Genomic DNA, 15,481 nt, shown 5'->3' with positions numbered 1-15,481 from the left:
GGCCTCCAATAGATCAGCGGGACAGTTACAGAAGATCAGACCCTGCTATTCGGAAGGAGACGCATTTTCCTGCATGAATCTGCATGAGAACACTTGAAATCTCTGAAATATGGTGGTTCTCAAAATTAGAGACCAGGTAAGTTATTATTGTACCAGAAACAATCCAAGTTTGTGTTATTTTTGGCTAGCTAGCGGTAGGTACCCCCCCCTCTCCTCAATTTCAACATTCACTGGCGCAATGTATTTCAAGTTTCTCTGGCTGTTCTCTGAGCCTGAAGAATTCCCTTAATCGTCGCAAAGATTGATGTAAAATGGCCATTTAAGAGATGAGTGTTGTGTTGAGTAGCGATGGGGCAAATCGAACATGAAGTCATGTTTTATGCGATAATGAGAGCATCACATGTTGCAACGAGCTAATGTTACTGTGTTTATATCCAGCTATTAGCCGGAGCCTGCTTTGAAGGCTAATAGCTTACTCAGTTAGCCAATCCTTGTGGCATGTTGTTGTTAAACAATTTACAACTGGAGTCGAGCTGTGTCTTATTGTGGTGTATGTTGTTAAGAAAATAAGAAAGTCTGCAATGTGTGAGAGATTGCTATCGCAACAGTCAATGGTATCTAATGACTGGCGTTACTGTGACAACTGGACGCATGTAAGATGTTCAACGACCTCAGCTGGTGAGATGCAATGATGGCTGTGAGGTTGGAAAGCATGTGCGTTATGTACATACACAAGCATATCGTGCATTCGCCTTAGCTAGTCAGAATACCATCTCTAGTGAAGTCCTGTCAGACGCTCTGTGGCCATTTTACTTTCATGTTTATATTCTAAATCGAATTTTATGACACTTGTTGTGTTGAAGTTGTTTTATTGATTAGAAGTCTCGGAGACAAATCAGAACTTGCCATTAAAGGAAGCGGTTCATTAACGCAATGTATTGCTTTGCAATAGATGATGCATTTGTGAAATGACGTGTGCTTTCTAAATGTATAAAACCAATGGCGCCCTTGTCACGATGAGAATAGCTCTGTTATCATTTAAATGCTGACATAACTGTTTCTTCTGCTTGTTTTTTTTATATATGTATGTGTGCTTCTTTTCCTGTGTGCTTGAATGGTTGGGTACCTGTGCTCATGTCAGCTGTCTCCATGGTGATGGTATTAAATAGACTGACTTGCATGAGGAGAGGAGAACAGTTGTTCAGCCAGATAATAGAATAGAATGGAAATACTTAATTGATCCCAGACCTGAGAAATTATTTAAACAACATGGAAACGTAGACCTGCAGGACTGAGGAACTGCAAACAACATTCATATATTAATGTCACTACATGGAATCACTCCCACTGACTTAGATGCAGGAAACTGGCTACGAGTGTTAGCAATCTGCAGACGTTCATCTGCAAATAAATTAGCATAACCTGTTTGCTGTCTTTTTCATTTTGTCGTTTAATGACAAATAACATTGAGAACAAGGTGCTGCTGGCTGTAGACTGCAACCGAGGCCAGTAAACAGTTATTTCTGCATCACAGAGCCAAAGGTGTTAAAGTTGTGTTGGTTGTGTATCCTCTCTTGCACCAAATAAGGTGTTTATTGTTTCCCGTAGAATCTTTGAGGATTCAACACTGACTCGTATTTGTGGGCGTAGCGTGAAATTAAGTACCCTTAAAATCACTATTGATTACTTGTATAGGATTGTTCACACTTGTCTTTTGTGTCTTAATTTACTTTAGATGTCTGTATCAAAAAAGAAATGCATCATGATGATATTAACCCTAACCCCATCACCCATTATTTATTGAAAATTAAAGCTGAAAATGTGTTGAAATAAACATTTTGTCAAGCTGAAATGCTCTCCTTGCTCATGACCTACCATGTCACCCTCACTCTCCTGTCGTGCTTCACTTTCCTCCGCTCACATATTTTTGTAACATACTTTAGCACTTAGCCAACATAGAGACAGCATTTCATTGGCAACATCCTGTATAGGCATTTATACATTACAATCCAAAATACATTTCCCATTTGTTGAAAAGGAGACTAAAGCTCCTCCATTCTCACCATCCCCCTTTTCTCTTCCTAATCAATTACTTAAATAGACTCATCTGAAGATTTAAATATATTTGTAGTTGGCAATTACCTACTGTCCTTTCAAGAATTAAAGGGTCCAGAGGATTTGATTCCATGGGTCAGTGGCTTCTTGCGCTCACACAGATTGTTGGTGAAAATGATTACCGTAGTAACCTGTTGAAATAAATGTCCGTGTGAACTTTTAGCGGCAGTGCGTGACGTTTCAAGTCTCCCAACCCAGCATCTGACCAGACAGAAATGGTGGAAACTGAAACTTGTTAATTTGTGAAACCAATAAGCAAAATTAAAACTTATTCAGGACTCCAATTGAAGCTGCGTTTTGGAATCGAATCTCATTTGGAAGCAGTTCCCGATTCCGAACTACACTTTTGAATGTAGGTCGTGTTCATGTTAATTTGCTCATGTTCATGGGTTTTTAATAACTGGGGGGGATCTTAGTCCTCCGACACAAGATTGTCTTGATGTTGTGTTGAACTATAATGGTCCTTACAGTCTTCTAGCATTTAATCTCAAGGTTTCCTGCTTACAGGACATGCAGAACTTATTGTGTCAACATAAGGTTAACGTGCTGGGCTTCATTCCGGCTCATAAAACCAGAGGAATTATTAGTACTATGAATAATGCCAGTATCAGATAGGGTTTGTGGTGCAAGCTCTTCCATAGGAAGTTGAGCTCTTTTAAAATGACATCCTAAAATCCAGATGGCTGCTCATTTGCAAATTAGGTAGTTGAGGCAGTTCAGGTTCAGTGAGGGGATTCCTTAATTAATGAAGCAACTCTGCTTGCCTGGTGGTCTGTTCATATTTATACCATGTGCATCGTACATAATAATACCGTACACTATAATGACCACTTTATTTCTTTCCTTGGAAGCTTGTTTCTATGATTTTTTTATAATTTTTTTGCCTAAATTATAAGTAAATGGGGAAAATTCGGATTTTTATCCAGACGGGTATCTGGATCGCTCTCAAATTTTAACGGGCTCTGAGTTTGAACCAAGACCCATCTTTAGATTTTATTTCCCATCAAGTTCCATCCAGCAGTTTTTCCATATTCCTGCTAACAAACAAACGGCGTCAAAAACAAATATCTTGCAGTATTTTACTCACACGGCACATCCCTGGTTCTCAGTGGCGCTCTTCCAGTGTGTACGCCCAAAGGATGGGCGGGGCCACCTTGAATGAATTATAAGAAGCTCGGAATATAGCAGGTTGACAAGAGTCCGACCTGAGAGATGTTCGACACTTTGTTCCTTTGCATCAAATTTACTTGGGAAACGTTAGACTTTTTTCAGTCTGCTGTCACGTCAGATAGTGAACCAGATCATCCAAGGATGTTTTCCTGTTTTCAGTCTCTGTGTGTGCTGGAGATGCAGGCTGTCGTAGGAATGTAGTCACGCAAAATGTGGGGAGAATTTTTTTTTAAAAGAGAATAACTGCAGTTTTTTGGGGGGAACACAATACTGGACTTGTATTCCCTTGAAGATTGTGACATTTGTCTCAGTGTCAGCAGACCAATCACAGAACGGCATTAAAACAAGACTGTTCAGCTCAGCCAGTATAAGTTCTGACGGCTTCCATCATCTTCCTCATTTTTGTGTTCAATATGCATTTGAATGTCTGTGCCAGCCTCCATAGGCTCCTCTTGTTTTCATCAGAAAGATAACCTCGGATAAGCTGCCGTCTGTCTCTTTAAAGCATTTTGAACAATATTATTTTTGAGACCTTTTTATCAGCTTAACTTCCGTCGTGAAATCTCTGAGGGAATGAGTCGCGTTTGTGTCGTGGTGCTTGGCTGCGAGGATCCAGAATTCAGATCCATAAAGTCTAAGGTCTCCAAGGTCTGAATGTATTTGTGGTCACTTTGAACTGTACTCTTCCTGTTTCAAGTCTGATGAGTTAAGCCGAAGCAGCCAGGGAGGGTGTTAGATGTCAGCCGGAGAAGCCTTGAAATTGAGTTGATTTTTGAGATTCTTTATTTTTCTTTTACAGCCTGCTTTGCTGAAAGCTATTTTCAATGTGGACCCAGATGAAGTTCGCTCACTCATATTCAAAAAGGAGGACGTGAATTTTCAGGTAATTCTCACCGATCTCTGTGGGTTTCATTATAGTTTGTGTTTATATATTTTTTTTTAATTTGTCTGTATCACTGAATTCAAAACCTCAAGCATGATTGTTCGTGAAAGGCCTCTAATAACCGTTTCAGCTAATCGTTGAGTACAAAAAGTTCACACCGATAGCGTCCTTTTAGAGCTCCCACAGTATACTTGTTGTTTTATTGCGTTCCTCACCAATACTGCTTTGGTGGCGGTGTTTATTTCAAAATAAGGTTGGTTTTTACTTCACTGGATCTGTCTTAAACCAACTCTGTCAACACAAATAAAATTGAATAACCATCAGAAAACTGTTTTTTATATCACAAGCGATCCTGCTGTACAGGTTTAACAAACGGCTACAAGTTACAGATTCCTCTTGACTTTTTTGCAGGACAATGAGAAGCGAACTCCTTTGCATGCTGCTGCGTATCTCGGAGATGCCGAGATAATAGAGCTGTTGATTCTGTCAGGTATGTTTTTCAAAACTAATTAACCCCCCCACCTAAAAAAAGAAAAAAAGCAAGTCGAGCACAACCGCATGACTTTGTGTCATTCTTATAACAAATGACACTACAACTCTAGATCTAGATATTTGAATATAGATAATTGAACAAAAAAAAAACGGTTCAAGAAACAAATATTGGTTTGATATTACAATATGGAAATGCCAGCTGTTTGACAGGTAGCAGAATGCGTTTCCCAAACTTTCTCGCTTCAAATAACTCAAAACTGACACACAGACTGTTTTGTCTCAGGGCTCCTGTCCAGTGAGTTTCTCTTTGAAATTCTAAGGACTTTATGGAACAAACTAAAGTAGAAGATAATTTCCCATTATTTAATGGATATCCTGGGCCCCATTAAACCATGATGAATGTCCTGAGGTGGACATTAAATTGTTATTTAACATGTGAAAGCAACATTTCAACTGATGGAGAATTGCACACATTTTAAGTCTTTGAGGTCTTGATTCTTTTCATATATGAATCCATTAATTGTTTGAAAATCACCTCAAGAGAATCAACTTTTTTCCTCCGTGCTGTACAGGAAGCCCCCGTCAACTTGTTTCTGTCTTATTGGTTTTAAAGGGAGCGTTAAATTGCCACCAAAAGTTAAATATTCTGAGAATATAATGAAGAATTGCTAAGGTCACACATGCATCCTCTGTGAGCTGCTCTTTTATGAAACTCAACTTGAAAACGGGGGAAAAACTGGAGTAGTTTTGATGAAATGTGTCTTCGGATGTCATGCCCAGCGTGACCTCACACTTTGTGACAGCCAGTGTCCTCTACTCGCAGGCGCCAGAGTAAATGCCAAAGATAACAAGTGGCTCACTCCTCTGCACCGGGCTGTGGCCTCCTGCAGTGAGGTATGGGAATACTCAGCCCATTCTTGGTTACTATTCCAAACAGCCCGAAACACGAGTCTACATGTGATGTTTGTTTTGGGGGGGGGGGTTTTGTGCAGGAGGCCGTCCAAGTGTTGCTGAAGCACTCTGCAGATGTTAATGCCCGAGACAAGAATTGGCAGACGCCGCTCCACATCGCCGCGGCAAATAAAGCTGTACGCTGTGCTGAAGCCCTCGTCCCACTGCTCGGCAACGTGAACGTGTCAGACAGAGCTGGGCGGACTGCGCTGCACCACGCGGCCTTCAGCGGACATCTGGAGGTATTCAAGCGAAAGTCTAGTTTCATTCTGCTGTGAGCTGCACTGAAGAAGAAGTGCTTTTAATACCCAAATATCAGTCACTACAGGAAACAATCATGTCTCAGCATAAAGGGAAAGGGCTGAGAGGACCGGCTGCCCTTCTAATGTTGTCTTGTTCTAAACGTGTAGCCTCTTCCGCACCACTCATATTAACAAAAACAAAAAGTTTTGTTAGCAAGCTTGCATGTGTAAAGTTTCATTAGCAAACCGTCACAGTGGGCTCGATGTCGGGTTTGTTTATCTAGCTGTTAGTATTAGATGAAACTGTTTCTCCTCTCTTCTCTGGAAACACAATGAATATTGTAATATGTACCGGTACTGTGTGTGCGGCAGAAGAGCACCACGGTGGACAGTTTTTACCTGTTTGATGAGTGTGAGGTCAAACGGCTCGTCCAATGGTGCACCGTTAGCAGCAGGGCCAGCCAAACACTCATTTATTATTGCACAAAATGAAGCCCTGGAGACGGATGCTCCTCTTTTCTGTGTGAGCTATAAGAAGTCGCCTTTCTTAGCTGATTTACAAAATAAGATTTAAATATTTTCCCTACATGCATGAAGACTGACACTGTTGGCTGTGCTTTTGTGTGTGTTTAAGGCATTCAGTTGAACAATGTCTGGTGGAATAAAGTTGTTATTGTATGAAATACGTTTAGGACAAGCGTTTGGTCATGCTGCAATATTTCAGAGAAATTCACAGTAAATTCCAGGTTCCAGTTGTGACGATGCGACTTGATATCAGCCTGTGGATCAGCTTTGACATGTAATAGGTGCTCAGCTTCCTGCCTGATGAACTTTTGGGAGATGCATGCTAAAAGTCGATAAATATTTCATCTCAACATTTGCAATGTAATTTAAAAAAAAATGTATGCATATGAGGGCTCATCTAATTTGTGAGATTAGATTGGTGTGTATTTTGTGATTTATTATTATTGGGCGCCAACCTTTTGTGTTTAATCCTGTTTTGAAGGTGAGGGATTTTCTACCGCTGTTTTAAAACTTTACATTCATTGTCATTAATAATTCAAAGTTAACAGAGACTTTGTGTATTCATAGTCTGAAAACGGACTATGAGTTACTACACTGAGTGGAAGGTTAGTTGTGTGTCCCGACATATTTCCTGACTACTTTATTTTTAATCTATCATTGCTTTTAGATGGTGAGGCTCCTGCTCTCCAGAGGGGCAAATATCAACGCCTTTGACAAGAGAGACCGCCGTGCAATCCACTGGGCAGCTTACATGGGTAATAAATCAAGACTTTTGAATCACATTCTTTTTTTATTATTTTTGAAAGCGTAAGATTTGTGACTAGAGTTTATTTTTTGTTTCCACCAAATAAAGTGGAGAGCATATCCTGTATGAATAAATGTAGTAATGAAGTCATTCCATTTTTGCCTTCAGGGCACATAGAAGTGGTGAAACTGCTGGCATCTCATGGAGCTGAGGTGGCCTGCAAAGATAAGAAATCCTACTCTCCGCTACATGCGGCAGCCTCCAGTGGGATGATCAGCATTGTCAAATACCTCTTGGATCTGGGGATAGATGTCAGTTCCACCCACAATGACTCCCAAAATTTCGTGTGATAGCAGCGACTACAGGAGCGCGAACTGATTGACATACTTTCCATTCTAGATCAATGAGCCTAATGCATATGGCAACACACCCCTCCACGTGGCCTGCTACAACGGGCAGGACGTGGTGGTGAATGAGCTCATCGAGTGCGGCGCGAATGTCAACCAGGTGAACGAGAAAGGCTTTGCACCGCTTCACTTCACCGCCGCTTCACGCCACGGCGCCCTTTGTCTGGAGCTACTAGTGTGCAACGGAGCTGATGTCAATATCAAGGTGAGTTTCAATGTTTTAATGCTGACTACATGGAAAATGATTACTTAGCGCAAGATGGGATAATGTAATTTAATGACTGGAATGACCTCTAAATAGGTCAACAAACAATCACTCCAGTGCAACATTTGTCACTGTGTGTGTGTGTGTGTGTGTGATTTATCCTGGCCTTTTAGACTCTGGTGTTTATAAGCCTCAGTAAGTACAGAAGTTGTGACACCGCCATGTTTTTATTTCACTCCAGAGTAAAGACGGCAAAACTCCTCTCCACATGACGGCAATCCATGGGAGGTTTTCTCGGTCTCAACCAATCATCCAAAACGGTCAGTGCCTCTCAAAGTTCTCCCTCGCTGGCTTTATTTCCCCCCTTCGGCCTGAAAAAAACTCAGAACTGCTCCCTTGGAGCAACGCAGGCTAAATGCTTGTTGTTTTCTGAAGGTGCCGAGATCGACTGTGAAGATAAGAACGGAAATACACCACTGCACATTGCAGCTCGATACGGACACGAGCTCCTGATTAACACCCTCATCACTAACCGAGCTGACACAGCCAAGTAAGCCGACCCCCACGGTGTTTCGTCAGCAATGTTCCAGCTTGACATACTAGAAACTTAGCTAAACGTCAGTGATGTTGAGTAAATTAACATTTTATTATCTCTTTTAGACGAGGGGTTCATGGTATGTTCCCGCTGCATTTGGCCGCGCTCAGTGGGTTCTCTGATTGTTGCCGAAAGCTTCTGTCTTCAGGTGAGCGAGTACTTAAACTTAACGACTCAGCGTTTTTATTGAATGGCTCAGACAAATTTGCCAAAGATTGAGCACAGCACGTGCATTCAGTTGTATTTCGTTACCTCCGTTGATCTGATTTATTTTAGCTTTCCAAAGGTAATATTACTATACATGTTTTTGCAGCCAGACCTCCTCCTATTCTTCCATAAGAGGAAAAAAAAAGCCTGCCAAGTTTTCCAGAGGTAGAGGGGTGTAAGCACGTGGGTGTGTTTGTTGTGCAAACACAATTCAGGCTTCAGGTGATAATGTTGCTAAGGCTATGGCTACGTATGCCTGTCTGAAGTGCATCTGATTCAGGTAGGTAGTTATTAGATGTCATAGACGTCCTAAGCAGGAAAGGTGGCTCGAATGTCAGAATATACAAAATACATTTTCATTTTTTATTAGATAATCAAAAGCAATCAAACTCTGTTTTAGTTTGTAGCGGCATATACTAGATATACAACAAGATTAATCATGAGAAAAATTTGTGAAGGTGTGCTGACACATTTGGCTTGCATATATTATAATATATATATTATAATATATATATTATATTGTAAATTATCCCAGAAACAGGCCTCCTTTGAACTGACGTCAGATTGTTCTCACATGCCTTAAACGGCTGTCTATTCCCTTATGTAAATCCATATTTCCATTAAGAATATGATATATGTATGTTTGTATTGTCTTCTTTCTTGTCTGTGTACATATTGAATCATTTGATCCAACAATGTGTTGGCAGCGAGTGAGTCGAATCAAAGTGAAAACACATGAATCCAGTGTTGCAGTTATGCTTTTGTGCTACTCTGAATATTTTCCCAAGGTCTGTGCAGAATATCACAACGGAAGAAATCAAAATGCTTCACAAGTTTGGCATCAATTTGTAAAACTTCTGTTCTGTAACAACTTGCATCCAGTTTGTATCGTATTTGTGATCTTTTATTCTGATGCAGGATTTGATATTGATACTCCTGATGACTTTGGAAGGACTTGTTTACATGCTGCAGCTGCTGGAGGGTGAGTACAGAGCAGCTGAAGAGCAGCTTCAGCATTAACTTCAAGTCTTTAGAGCCGACCTATAATAAAAATAATACAGTTTATCTGTATCCATGAGTCTTTATCCGTTCAACATCTTTTAAATCGCTGCCGTAACTGTTCAGGAACCTGGAATGTCTCAATCTTCTTCTCAATACGGGGGCGGACTTTAATAGAAAGGACAGCTTTGGCAGGTTTGCAGCATTTCATTGTGGCTTTGGATCCAGACTTTGTGTTTTGTGGTCAGACGTTAACAGAACTGAGCTGTGCTTGCGTTTCCAGGACCCCTCTGCACTATGCTGCTGCCAACTGTAACTACAAGTGTCTGTTTGCTCTGGTGGGCTCTGGGGCCAGCGTCAACGACCTGGATGAAAGGGGCTGCACCCCGCTCCACTATGCCGCCGCTTCTGATACAGATGGAAAGTCAGTGATGGTTTGAACGAGTCTCTCAACGGGCTGTGTGGGAGGCGGGTTATGTTTGAACCGTTTCATGGATTAAAGCTCAATTGTGTTATTAGTCGTGAGTTGAACCTTAGAGACGGCGCATTTTCCTTGACGACAGCATCTTTGGCGTGTCTGCAGGTGCCTGGAATATTTACTGCGAAACGATGCCGTTCCAGGGATCCGGGACAATCAGGGCTACAATGCTGTGCACTACGCCTCTGCATACGGACATCGCCTCTGTCTGGAACTGGTGAGAGCTAACACTAACAACATTCTCCCCTGTGTCATTTAATGAGGTTCATTGCTTTTGCTGCTTCTCCTAATTTTCTTTACAGATTGCTAGTGAAACTCCTTTAGATGTGGTGAGTTGAATTTGTTTCTTTTGTCCCCTTGTGAATGTTTTTATTTTGGGGGGGCGCTGGATCCAAGACACTCTAGTTTACTGCTCAGATATAACAGAGTTTATGATCTGCACATTTGACGTAGCCTACAGGTCATCTGTATTTCTTGTACGGTACTTGGGTTCAGTCTTAAGCAAGTTTTTAGAAATAAAGTCGGTTCTTACATGTCCACCTGGTTTATTTTTCCCAGCTCATGGAAACCTCAGGGACAGACATCCTGAATGATTCTGATGTCAAAGCCCCCGTCAGCCCGCTGCACCTTGCTGTGAGTGATGCGTGTTGTCTGTATCCTGGTATCATTCCTAGTATGCATTAATTACATTCAACCTCTCAGCATAATTCAACAGATGCTATTTGCACCCGGTCAAGTAGCATTTTACCGGTAGTTGTAACTAAAAGGAACTAGAAGGAAAAGAAGTCGCTGACCCACCAACATTATGTTCACATGCTGCAGTGATTTGTCTTGTGGTTATTTTTGTACATATCGGCGCATACACACACACACAGGCAGCTGAGACCAAAAGGTGTGTACTTTTCTGCTTCTTGTTATTGGACATTTTCCACCAGCAGCATGACGGGGAATAATCGGTACTTGTGTCCTTCTAATTAGTGATCCAAGTGTGTGCAGATAAATAAATCACAGCCTATACTGTGTGATGACTGATGACAAATTGCCTTTAGATGTTATGTGGGTTTATTTTTTGTAAGACTTTTCAAAGTCCTGTGGTGTAAGATGAGCATTATAATAAACATCAGCTCTTGTCTTCAGATGTAACTCAAACCCTCGTCTCCTGTACGACTGTCTTCACCAAGGTGCAAGTAGACACTGCGACATATTAGATTAATTCATTCTTGGAACATCAATCTTGTTTTAGGCATACCATGGCCACCACCACGCTATGGAGGTCCTGGTGCAATCCCTGTTGGATCTGGATGTGAGAAACAGCCACGGGCGCACACCCCTGGACCTGGCTGCCTTTAAGGGCCACGTAGAGTGTGTTGATGTCCTGATCAACCAGGGGGCCTCCATCCTGGTCAAGGATTTTGCCTTGAAGCGAACCCCCATTCATGCAGCAGGTAGTTTTATACCTTTCATGTATCGTGACAATAAATTCATTTGCATTTGAATTGTCAGATCTGAAACTTTCTGATGGTTGGTTTATTGTACAGAGCAACTGTCCAATTGTTTGAGAGGCAGTTGATGCTCAGGTGGTAGAATAGTTGTGTCCTTATCAGGAGGTTGATATTGAGTATCAATATTGTACTAATGCAGCTCTTCATTCCTTCCCTGCAGCTACTAATGGTCATTCAGAATGTTTGCGCCTGCTGATTGGAAATGCCGATATTCAAAGTGCAGTAGACATTCAAGACGGGAACGGGCAGTAAGTGCAACTTTCCCGAGTTTAGTTTTGTTTCAGGCACATCTTAAGACCAGTCACTGATGTTATTTTGTTTTCTCAGAACTCCTCTGATGCTGTCGGTCCTGAGCGGACACACGGATTGTGTGTATTCTCTGCTGAATAAGGGAGCCAGTGTAGAAGCCAAAGACAAGTGGGGCAGAACAGCTCTACATAGAGGAGTAAGGACATCTCACCAGCTTTACACAAAATGATGCACAATGTCAATATACAGGGATTTTTTCTAGTCATCATTTAATCTAATTTGAACTATTTTTGTGTGTGTGTGTGTGTGTGTGTGTGTGTGTAGTATTTCCCAAAGAGTAAATTGTTTTTTTTCCACTCCACCATCCCGTCGTTCATTGTGGTTGTATGTTTGAGATGTTTATTATAAGCATAGAGATTATTTTTTGTCAAACAGGATGAATAAACTCCAGAGAATTTGACGACAACAAAAATCAATAGAATGACATAATAGTTTAGGATCTTATCAATCAGCAGTAACAGCAGCTGTTTTCTGGATGCAGGCAGTGACCGGCCACGAGGAATCCGTGGAGGCCTTGCTTCAGCACAACGCCAACTTCCTGGTGCGCGACTGTAAAGGACGCACACCGGTCCATCTGGCGGCAGCATGTGGACACATTGGGGTACTGGGAGGCCTGCTGCATGCTGCCCAATCTGTGGAAACACTCCCTGTTTTAACAGACAACCAGGGCTACACCCCACTGCACTGGGCCTGCTACAATGGTACAGAGATGACAACCTTTAAAAAAAAAAACTATGAAATCAGAAATGTACCGCTGAATGTGGTTACGCGTGCACTTAGATACAGGCAAGCTGCCGGGAGTTTAAAAAGGAGCACTTACGCATGGCATGAACAACTTCATTTTCAATGCTCGTGTTTTTTTTTGCGCAATTCTTTCATGTAATTCTCTTGTGCGAGGTTACGTTTTTACATGTTAAGGGAAAACCTTTTTCAGAGTACTCTGATTGTGAGTCCTCGGGAGGAACACAAATGCTTTTAATGCTTTCTCTCTGCAGGGCACGATACGTGTGTGGAGGTTTTACTGGAACAAGAGGTTTTTCACAAGGCTGAAGGCAATTGTTTCAGCCCCCTCCACTGTGCTGTGTAAGATCTTTAGCTGCCTTCACTATCGATCAGTGCCTGAGGACAGAACCGCCAACGGGATTAAACTATCTGGCCTCTTTTCTCTGCTTTAGGATCCATGATAATGAAGGTGCTGCTGAGATGCTGATCGACACACTGGGCCCTTCGATTGTCAATGCCAAAGACGGTAAAAACAGGTATAATGTTTAGTGAATTAAACATTTTACATAATCACTCAAAAGAACATTTGATTTAATAAAAGTGAAACTGTTTCTCGTGCTCTTTTTGTAGGACCCCACTCCATGCAGCATCCTTCACTGATCACGTAGAGTGTCTCCAGCTCTTGCTGAGCCACAACGCTCAAGTCAACAGTGTGGATGCTGCAGGGAAAACGCCACTCATGATGGCTGCTGAAAATGGCCAGACCAACGCTGTTGGTATGAATGATTTTGTCACCAGGCTTCAAAATATCAACATGGGACGAATGAATCAGAGCTGCGCCCAATTAACTTTGTTTTCTCTACATTTCACCTCCTACATCTTTCTGTAAAGAACTACTGGTGAGCAGTGCGAAAGCAGATCTCACTCTGCAGGACGCTGTGAAGAACACTGCACTTCATCTCGCCTGCAGTAAGGTTGGTGGCGCTTGTTCGTACAACCTTCTGCAGAGTTCCAACAATTTAAATGTTTTAAATTTTCATACATTTTCGGCTTCTATTTTTACCTTCATAGGGACATGAAACCAGTGCCTTGTTGATATTGGAGAAGATTGCAGACCGAAACCTCATAAATGCTACTAACGCCGCCTTACAGACGTACGTAGCACTGGTGCTGCGCGAGTCTCTTGTCCTTTGTTTCATTTCAGCAGTGGAATGGTGCTGGTGGATCACTGTGGGGATAATATTATTCATATGTTTGTTTTTTTTGTTCATCTTTCTTATAAGGCCTCTACACGTGGCTGCAAGAAACGGTTTAACGGTGGTGGTGCAAGAGCTGCTTGCAAAGGGAGCCAGTGTACTTGCAGTCGATGAGAACGGTAAATTCACATTATTATTCCGTTCTTGTTACCCACAGCAAAATAAATGTAGAAATAATGATCAAGTGGTTTCAATCTTCCGGTGTAAAATATTTGAAATAATTAAAACACATTTGTGATGCTGTAACATTACAGTCAATGGAGCTTTAAAATTAAATACAAAACATCGTTTTCTGAGGCCACTAGGGGACGCTATTGCTTTTCTTGGTGCACTGATTTGGATTTTATTTGTCACGTCGGGACGGATTGGACAGTGCAGACCAGGAACAAACCATTAATCTTAAAACAAGATTTTAAAAGTGTAATCCTTCCACCGTTGGGAAGGGATCAAAATTCAAAATGGTCAACTTGCCGTTAGGTTTAGCACCTGGCGCTGGAGACATCTTTGTAGTTGTAGGTCTGAAACGTGGGCCTACAGAGTTGTACGCATGTAGGTGTGATTCTTTAGTGGAACATCTTGTCATGGCGCGATCGATTGGAGGGAATGATGATCGCATTTCTGCATTTCCTTCAGAAAATCTAACACTGGTGCGATGTCATGGTTTCAGGTTACACACCTGCCTTGGCTTGTGCCCCCAACAAAGACGTTGCAGACTGCCTCGCCCTCATCCTGGCCACCATGATGCCTGTATCCCCCTGCACCCCTGCGACCCCCGTCCCCTTCAGTGCCATTAACCACTTCACCGCCAGCCCCTCAAAGAGCGTCACGTTCGACAGCCTGCCGGTGCTGCGCGACGAGCACAGCTCCTACTGCAGCTTCAACAACATCAGCCATCACGACGACGGCTTCTACAAAGACGAGGAGCTCAATGACTCTGACTCAGAGACGTACTAAGGGAGCGATAAATACATAAACACACACACACACACTGTGTCTTAAAAGTCACCAACCGCCAGTTTGGAAGGGCAACAAAAGAAGATACCGGTAACCCCCCCGCCCCACAGGAGCCTTAAGAGTCCGTCACCCCCACCATGCCAGAGCGTAAGCGACGGGAGGGAGTTCAGCACGCTGGCATCCTGACCTCATCCAGCACCAGGTGTCCTTCAGCTGATACGGGACCTCGGTGACCACTGCTTTACCAACACTGACTTATTGAGTGCTGTAAACTGTGCTTGTTGGGCAGACGGTGACTTTTGTGCAGCAATAACATGCTGAAGAGGGACGGTAATACTCCTCAGAGAGCTAAACCGACAGGGACCAAAAGACAAGGATGCATTTTAGCCCCGTTTTAACTGTACAAGAGTTAGGTTATTTGGTTTGATAGAGGGGTCGGGGGGGGGGGGGTCCCCTTTAGTTTTTGACATTTCTTGTGCGAGAAGGTTGACTTCGCACACCACTTCATTCAGAATGCACTTGTTCAACAATGTGGACATACTGGTGAAGAATCCTTTATATTTTGAGATCAAAATTTAGATTTTAATAAACCCAAGTCTTGTCTTAAATTCCTGATCCTCTGAAAAAAAAAATCGGATTTGCTGACTTGATTTTTAAAAGACTTGGTAAATTCAACAGGTTAGTTTTAATTTGATCTACCTTACTTTGTATATTGACCTGTCC

General features: G+C 42.1%; 1 protein-coding gene across 1 annotated transcript; it reads left to right on the top strand.

Annotated features, from left to right (window-relative positions):
• On the top strand, positions 1 to 15,195 carry ankrd28b (ankyrin repeat domain 28b). The gene is made up of 28 exons (XM_068760578.1): positions 1 to 136; positions 4,085 to 4,168; positions 4,580 to 4,658; positions 5,484 to 5,554; positions 5,653 to 5,853; positions 7,046 to 7,133; positions 7,292 to 7,434; positions 7,523 to 7,735; positions 7,977 to 8,055; positions 8,171 to 8,285; positions 8,396 to 8,478; positions 9,456 to 9,519; positions 9,663 to 9,731; positions 9,820 to 9,960; positions 10,120 to 10,231; positions 10,317 to 10,343; positions 10,573 to 10,647; positions 11,258 to 11,459; positions 11,677 to 11,764; positions 11,844 to 11,961; positions 12,307 to 12,526; positions 12,821 to 12,908; positions 13,001 to 13,084; positions 13,179 to 13,324; positions 13,440 to 13,522; positions 13,620 to 13,702; positions 13,832 to 13,923; positions 14,472 to 15,195. The coding sequence occupies exons 1-28, from the start codon at positions 110 to 112 to the stop codon at positions 14,756 to 14,758; spliced, it is 3,162 nt and encodes a 1,053-aa protein (XP_068616679.1). The 5' UTR covers positions 1 to 109; the 3' UTR covers positions 14,759 to 15,195.
• Positions 15,196 to 15,481: the final 286 nt, after the last annotated feature.

The sequence above is a fragment of the Brachionichthys hirsutus genome, chromosome 3 (genome assembly GCF_040956055.1).
Source record: "Brachionichthys hirsutus isolate HB-005 chromosome 3, CSIRO-AGI_Bhir_v1, whole genome shotgun sequence".
Lineage (NCBI taxonomy): Eukaryota > Metazoa > Chordata > Actinopteri > Lophiiformes > Brachionichthyidae > Brachionichthys > Brachionichthys hirsutus.
The sequence above is the reverse complement of the archived record's forward strand: the minus strand, read 5'-3'. Positions and strand labels throughout refer to the sequence as shown.

What these genes read in the sequence shown, in the direction of transcription:
- ankrd28b (XM_068760578.1), top strand. Translation starts at nt 110, where the DNA reads ATGGTGGTTCTCAAAATTAGAGACCAG. An exon ending in CCACTGGGCAGCTTACATGG is followed by an intron (nt 7,134 to 7,291) that starts GTAATAAATCAA and finishes TTTTGCCTTCAG; the next exon opens with GGCACATAGAAGTGGTGAAA. An exon ending in AACCGAGCTGACACAGCCAA is followed by an intron (nt 8,286 to 8,395) that starts GTAAGCCGACCC and finishes TATCTCTTTTAG; the next exon opens with ACGAGGGGTTCATGGTATGT.